At 38.7% G+C, this 6576-nt stretch overlaps 3 protein-coding genes across 3 annotated transcripts; 2 read left to right on the top strand and 1 right to left on the bottom strand.

The window, feature by feature from the left end:
* The first annotated feature begins 932 nt into the window (after positions 1-932).
* LOC108821348 (uncharacterized) lies at positions 933-1620 on the top strand. Its single transcript, XM_018594390.2, has 2 exons — positions 933-1012; positions 1118-1620. The coding sequence occupies exons 1-2, from the start codon at positions 998-1000 to the stop codon at positions 1511-1513; spliced, it is 411 nt and encodes a 136-aa protein (XP_018449892.1). The 5' UTR covers positions 933-997; the 3' UTR covers positions 1514-1620.
* Positions 1621-2536: 916 nt separating this feature from the next.
* On the top strand, positions 2537-3234 carry LOC108820968 (classical arabinogalactan protein 3-like). Its single transcript, XM_018594015.2, has one exon. It carries the CDS (start codon positions 2623-2625, stop codon positions 3058-3060), a length of 438 nt encoding a protein of 145 aa, XP_018449517.1. The 5' UTR covers positions 2537-2622; the 3' UTR covers positions 3061-3234.
* Positions 3235-5270: 2036 nt separating this feature from the next.
* LOC108821181 (RING-H2 finger protein ATL32-like) lies at positions 5271-6576 on the bottom strand. The gene has a single exon (XM_018594225.2). It carries the CDS (start codon positions 6435-6437, stop codon positions 5514-5516), a length of 924 nt encoding a protein of 307 aa, XP_018449727.1. The 5' UTR covers positions 6438-6576; the 3' UTR covers positions 5271-5513.

The raw sequence follows: 6576 nt of genomic DNA, 5'->3' as shown, positions 1-6576 counted from the left end.
GAGAGAGAGAGAGAGAGAGAGAGAGAGAGAGAGAGAAACTCAAGGAAGACGGATGCGGTTGCTGGTGAGAATATCCTTCTCGGACTTCGTGAAAGGAACGCAAAGAGATTTGCAGAAAAGGCGTGCAGACTTGAAGTCGCCAAGAGCCAAGCCTACACACATTTTTAGGATTCGAATCTCAAACTATATAATTTCTTACAGATCACAGAAAATTCATGTTTTAAGTCCCGAGTATTTATTAAACAATTATGTAGACAACATAAGAATATCTTACAAGGGATATTCCACATGATGCAAGTAATGGTACAATTCTTTATAAAATTATAAGTGATTTAATCATTAGTTTTATTCATTTAAATAATTGTAAAACTTAAATTCTTAATTTTCTTCTAAGAAGATTGTTTTAATTACACTTAGTCAATTTTTTATTTTCTTGAGATAACAACAAATAAAAAATGAAATTTGTTCATTTAAATGTTTACTTATCCTAATCAAGTCATTTGAAAACAAATAGTTGAAGCCTTGAAGGAAGCAAATTGTTTTTGTCATACAAAGGTTATATAGAAGAATAGCATGTGTCTTGATTCAAAATTTCAAACATGTAAATTCTCTTCTTTATTTTTCAGGTAGAAATACTTGAAAGCAATCCATAGCAGCCTTATAAGTAAAGAACTATTCTCACCAATATATTAAAAAGACAGACATAAGCTTCACTTTAGTCTTTAGATTCTGCACTTAAAGATGTTCGGCTCCACAATGCTTCAGTGGTTGTTTAGTTAATGGGTCACTTAAAGCCCTGTTATTAGGAAATGCTTACAAACTTTGACATGTCTTAATTGGACCACCAACTACGGAGCCCACAGCGACCCACCAAGACAAATGTCAATATTAAAAACGACACGGTTTTATAACCCCATTTACAAATCAAGTGAGAAAAAAAGAACTAGACACAAGGGACCGCATCATAAAAGAAAGAGAGACATAAAATTGTGAAGTCATGGACCAACAGAAGGTAAGTGAAAATATATTTACACACCATGACACATGCATGTAATGTAACCTTATTGATGGAAAGAAAACTAGCAGTTAGCTAATGTTTTTATAAGTATCATTGTAGGAGGAGAGAAGACTCTTATTGTCCAAAGAAGAAGAGAGGATTCGTGATGAGCTTGAAATGGAAATAGAAAGAAATTTGGAAGGAGAGTTCAAGGATGGGATCTACAATCTGGCTCTCAAGCTGCGCAGGCTGTATGAACAAAGAAGGGAAAGAGAAGAGTCGTTGGATGTTTCCATGAGAAAGAGCAAGAGAGTATTGGAAGTGAACATAAGCATAAAGATGGAAGGAGATACCAAGATTGAAATCACTGAGAGGAAGAAGGAAGTAGACAATGACAAGATGAAAAAAGCAGAGAATCTGGTTAACAGAAAGAAGTGTGAAGCTGGTGAACATAAAACAAGAAAGGAGAAGTTGAAGAATCCAACAAGGGCTCAAGAACTTAGATGGAAATGGTAAAACAGATTGATTGGCCTGGATTTATATGACTATCTGCTGATATCTATATGTTTCGAATATTTATCCTAATTAAGCAAGAGTGCAATAAGGATTCTGCATACATATTACATTGTTCATTGAGATGGTAAGAAGAAAACACACAATTTTCTTTTACTGCCATATAAATTTGAGTTGTTGCTACGATATCATCAAACAAATATTAATTAATAATTATATCCTACAATATATATATGATTTGGAGAACTTTTACAAAAGAATGCTATCGGGTGTACTCAGACATGGCACCGGCTTGAACCCCAAATGCAAATTTTAAAAGATTATCTTATTGTGAAAATATCATCAGCATTTTCCTGTTAATAATATAGATGATCATTCACAGATAATTAAGAGTTGCTTGTCAGCCTCATCGTAACCTTAGTGGGAACCAAGTAAATTGCGATTTGCGCATGGTCTTGACACTTAATATATACAAAAAGTAAATAAACTATTCGAAGTATATCAGTTGGTACAAAATATGTGATTTTCTTAATTCCGTGTGACTCGTCTAATTATACTGCTAAGTTGGAAAGTTTCGTTGATCCTTTACACGGTAAACTTCAATCCATGACATATATGACCAAAAAGAAAAAACTCGATTAGCTTAAGCCATTAATCAAATATAGATCAAGCCGCATTGATACGGTAAACCAGGATGTATAGTTAATAGTTACATACAGCTTGTCAACAATAGCTAATTACCAGTTTTAATATTAACACATGGTTATCTACAACTCAACATATTCATATATATGATTTCGTTTGGTGAAGATCCCCCTGTAGACGATTCTTCAAGAGACTTGGTAAAGACGACTGGTTTTGATATTCCAAATCAATAAACAAATAAATAAGAGTTGTAGCTATGTATGTGCTTGCATGATTAAAATGCCCAGATATTAATTAAATTAATCATTCTTAGAACGTCTTTTGTAGAATTAAGTATAATCGTCTTAGCTCTATATATCAAAACCCTTTTCCTCATTTCTCCACCACCACCAACGAAGACAAGAGCTTTCTCATTTTCTCTATCTCTCTTTTCTTCAGACAACAAAAGAAAATTGAAAGAGAGAACAATGGCAGCTCTTAAGACATTGCAAGCTCTGATCTTTCTTGGTATATTGGCCACGTCCTGTACCGCTCAAGCTCCGGCTCCAGCACCCATTATGCTTTTCCCACCCGTAGAGTCTCCTTCTCCTGTTATTACACCAACCGCTGAGCCACCGTCTCCGGTACCGGTTGCTTCACCACCGGTTATGGTAACCGAGCCAACTCCAGCTCCGGCTACTCCTCCCACCGTCTCATCACCGACAAAGTCTCCTAAAACTTCTCCTGTCGCCTCTCCTCCAAAACCAGAAGGTATGGTTCCAAGCCCATCAGTCCCAACACCAACACCAACTCCATCACCAACTCCGGCTCCTGAAGGACCAATTGCTGACTCAGCATTGACTAACAAAGCTTTCCTTGTCAGCACCGTCATTGCCGGAGCCTTGTACGCCGTCGTTTTGGCTTAAGAGAGCGTTGAGTATATTACACTCTCTATCTCTCTCCTTTGGTTTGACGAATCTCTCTGTTTTCTCTAATACATTTTGTGTTCACTTCCACTTTGTTGATGTTTCTTTTTCTCGTCTTTTGATTCTTTATAACTCTGATGGGTGTAATGAAAGTAACTCCAATCGTTCTTGTTACATCATTGTCCCACTAATAAAAATGAAATCACTGTAGGCTTTTGACTTTATAATGGCCGACTTAGAAATATCTCTGAAAGTAGTTTTCAGACACTCTCAATGTGATCATAACAGATTGTGAAATAAACCATCATTAGATTGAAACGTAGAGAACAAGTGTGCTTATACACAATTGGGATCAAAACCAAATTAAACCAATAACTAACCGATCAGTAATTATATACCGGATAATTAAACCGATCAACATTAGAAAATCTACAGGAAGAAAAACGAACAGTATCACCGTAACTAATAACCGATCAGTAAACCGGGCGGATTCATATCCTTTTTCTCTCCTCACAATCCCAACAATAGTTTTCTCAAATTTCTTTTTTTTTTTGAAAAAAAAAAAAGAAAACTAGTTTTCTCAAATTTCACACAACAATCCTCTAAATCACCAATCATGTCCTTGACCTCACGAACCAAACCCCAGAACCCATCGAGCCAACCTCTCTTCCAATTCCCACAACTGATTTCAGACAATCTTTCTTTACAACTCTCAAGCCTCTCCAAACCACATACAAGCACGACCCTATCTCCGAAGCTCAAAGTGTTGGACCGTTCTTTAAACTCGTTGAGTCTCGTGTAAACCTTGTTGACCGAAGGTACGTAGTCTTCTCCGATCCTGGAGGATGAAGCGACCATGTTTGACGAAGTGGTGGACGATGATCAATGATCTGACAGCGACGCAGGCGTCTCCGGTTGTGTGAAGACTCTTCATTGCACCTTCAACGGCGGAAGATGCGGTGGCTCGTGAGCCAGTACCGTCGTAGAGGAGAGCTTCGAGGTGACAGTTTCCCGGCGGAGTTGAAGGGTCGTGAGTGGTGGCACGGAGGAAGGAGAGGTGGAAAGAGAGAGATTTGGTAGATCTCGGGGATTGCGGAATGGCCCGGAATATATTTGGATGTAACTATTATGAAATATATCATTAATGTATAAGTTAGATTTTCTATTCTACTCTGTAAAGAATTTGCTAGACAAATTATGTAATTTGTATAAATAAATTTATTGGCTAAGTTAATAAGATGAGAGAAATTATTACATTAGTTCGGTTTCCTCCAAACTTATCATTTGGTTGTTGGGTTTGATGAGACGAGAGCTGCTTTGCTTTGAGATGCTTTGTCTTTGATGATTCCGACAAGATCTACGAAGCTTGCGATTCTTCCCATTGATTAAAGCTTTAGACTTTAGATGATGATGGATTGATGGTGATCTACAAAGATAAAATTTTTTTTAACAGTTTTCTTTTAACACTTTGACCATTAAAAACTTTAGTATATTACCTTTTCCTTCTTCCCATTCGTAATAGTTTTTGTTTTCTTCTCTTTTCTTTTCTTTTCTTTTCTGTCATAATAGTTTATGAAACGTGAAATAAAATATAAATACTGTATGACATAACATTAGCTTCTGGCGCATGGTAGAGACACTTAAATTTTATATTTTAGTTATGAAGTTGGTAAGGAGAACTCATCATATAAGATCATGAAGGTCATATTTAGGACGTAAACAAAATGATACCCCGACTGAATGATAATTTATAACCACTTGCCTACAAAACTAATAAATAATTGGTAACCATCAATGGCTGGGTAGAGAGAGAAAGATCAAGAAAGATACTGGTTGGGTCAGTAGGTGATGACTGGGCCGGGTTGTGTTCTTTTAATTGGTTAACAAACTTTAATTGGATTATAGAGGATTCTAACGTTTAATAACACTGATCTAGCTTTTTAAATGATAGTGATGATGTTAACTAACAGTCTATAACTGATATATATCATCAGACAAATCATTTATGTAATTGGTAAAAACATATTAGTTTGTCAAATATTCGTGTAATTGGCAAATCATGTTTTCAATACTAAACAGAATTTCATTTTTTTTTGGCTTCGCAAAATTCTCAAAACTTCACCAAATGCATTCTCTCAGGCGACAAGTTAGGAACCCGTCTATTTTGAAGAACCAACACAATAACATAATAACTTAGAACAATGTCTTCATTAATCAATCAAAATATTATAAGCATTTTTACAAAATTTAGAAAACTTGTTTAGCGAGTTACTAAACAAGCTGGACCCTTTTTGTGTACAAAACAAATGAAAAAAAAACTAAAAGTCAATGAAATATTCATCAACAGTTTAACATTTTAAAGTATTCACCACCAATCGTATATCAAAGAAACAGTATTTCACCACTTACCACTCCAGAGCGTGCTTAACGCAAGCAAAACTATAAACGTTTCCTCACGTCAACGAACCGCCGTTAGGTGATCTAACGGAACCCGAGTTTGACTTTGAAACAAACAAACCCCATCTATCCGCCCAGCTAACCCGCTCCGATTTTCCGCCCGACCCGACCACGTACCCGCTATCCATCAAATCAGCGTCAAAGCTCCTCGTTCGTTTCAGCCTACGTCCTTTCGCCGCCATTATCCTCCTCCTCACGTCCTCCGGCAACCGCAGAGTAAACCTCTCGGCGCCATCACCACCAAGTCTCCCAATCGAATGACCGGTCGAATTCGACCGCGGGAACTTACCGACGATCTGGTGGCGACTTTTCTCTTCCTCAACGGCCTCCCTGATATCAATCACGACGTGATCGCTAACCGGAGCTCTATCTTCCGCTCCGGTTTTAACCGGTTTAGCGGCGAGATCGAATCTGCAAACCGGACAAGTCGCGTGGGAGTAGAGCCACGCGTCGATGCAGTCCACGTGGAAGAGGTGGTTGCAAACCGGAAGCAACCGGACCGTCTCGCGATCCTCTAACTCGTTGAGGCAAATCGCGCATTCGAGATCGCCGGATCCGATCTTCGACTCTTTGACGGAGGAGTAAGCGAAGACGGGGAAGCTCTCGACGACGGCGTCTTCGAGTCCGCCGCCGCGCCGTGAGCATCCGTCGAAAGCGCCGCCGCGGCGGCGGGAGTTTGTGTCTGAGTATCCCGGCATGCCACGCGTGCAGTGGCGGATGTAGACGGATAGTAGCCCGAAGAAGAAGAAGGAGGTGACGAGGACGGCGAAGACGGTGGTTTTCGACGGGGCTGGACTTTGTTGTTGCAACTCGTGCTGACTCGGTGGCGAGGGTGATTGTGCATTAGCCACGTGGAGGAGGACTGTGATTAACTGGAAGACGATCCAACGGTGAGAAATGAGACATTGGACTCGCGCCATCGTTCATTCGAAAAGGAACCGTTAGATGGAATTAACGACAGATTGCAAATGTAATAAGTTCTGTTTGTAGGAAGATTGATGCTATAGATATCAAATACGTTTATTTATATATACTTAGAGAGTAGAGCACAGAAACAAG

The sequence above is a fragment of the Raphanus sativus genome, chromosome 8 (genome assembly GCF_000801105.2).
Source record: "Raphanus sativus cultivar WK10039 chromosome 8, ASM80110v3, whole genome shotgun sequence".
Classification (NCBI taxonomy): domain Eukaryota; kingdom Viridiplantae; phylum Streptophyta; class Magnoliopsida; order Brassicales; family Brassicaceae; genus Raphanus; species Raphanus sativus.
The sequence above is the reverse complement of the archived record's forward strand: the minus strand, read 5'-3'. Positions and strand labels throughout refer to the sequence as shown.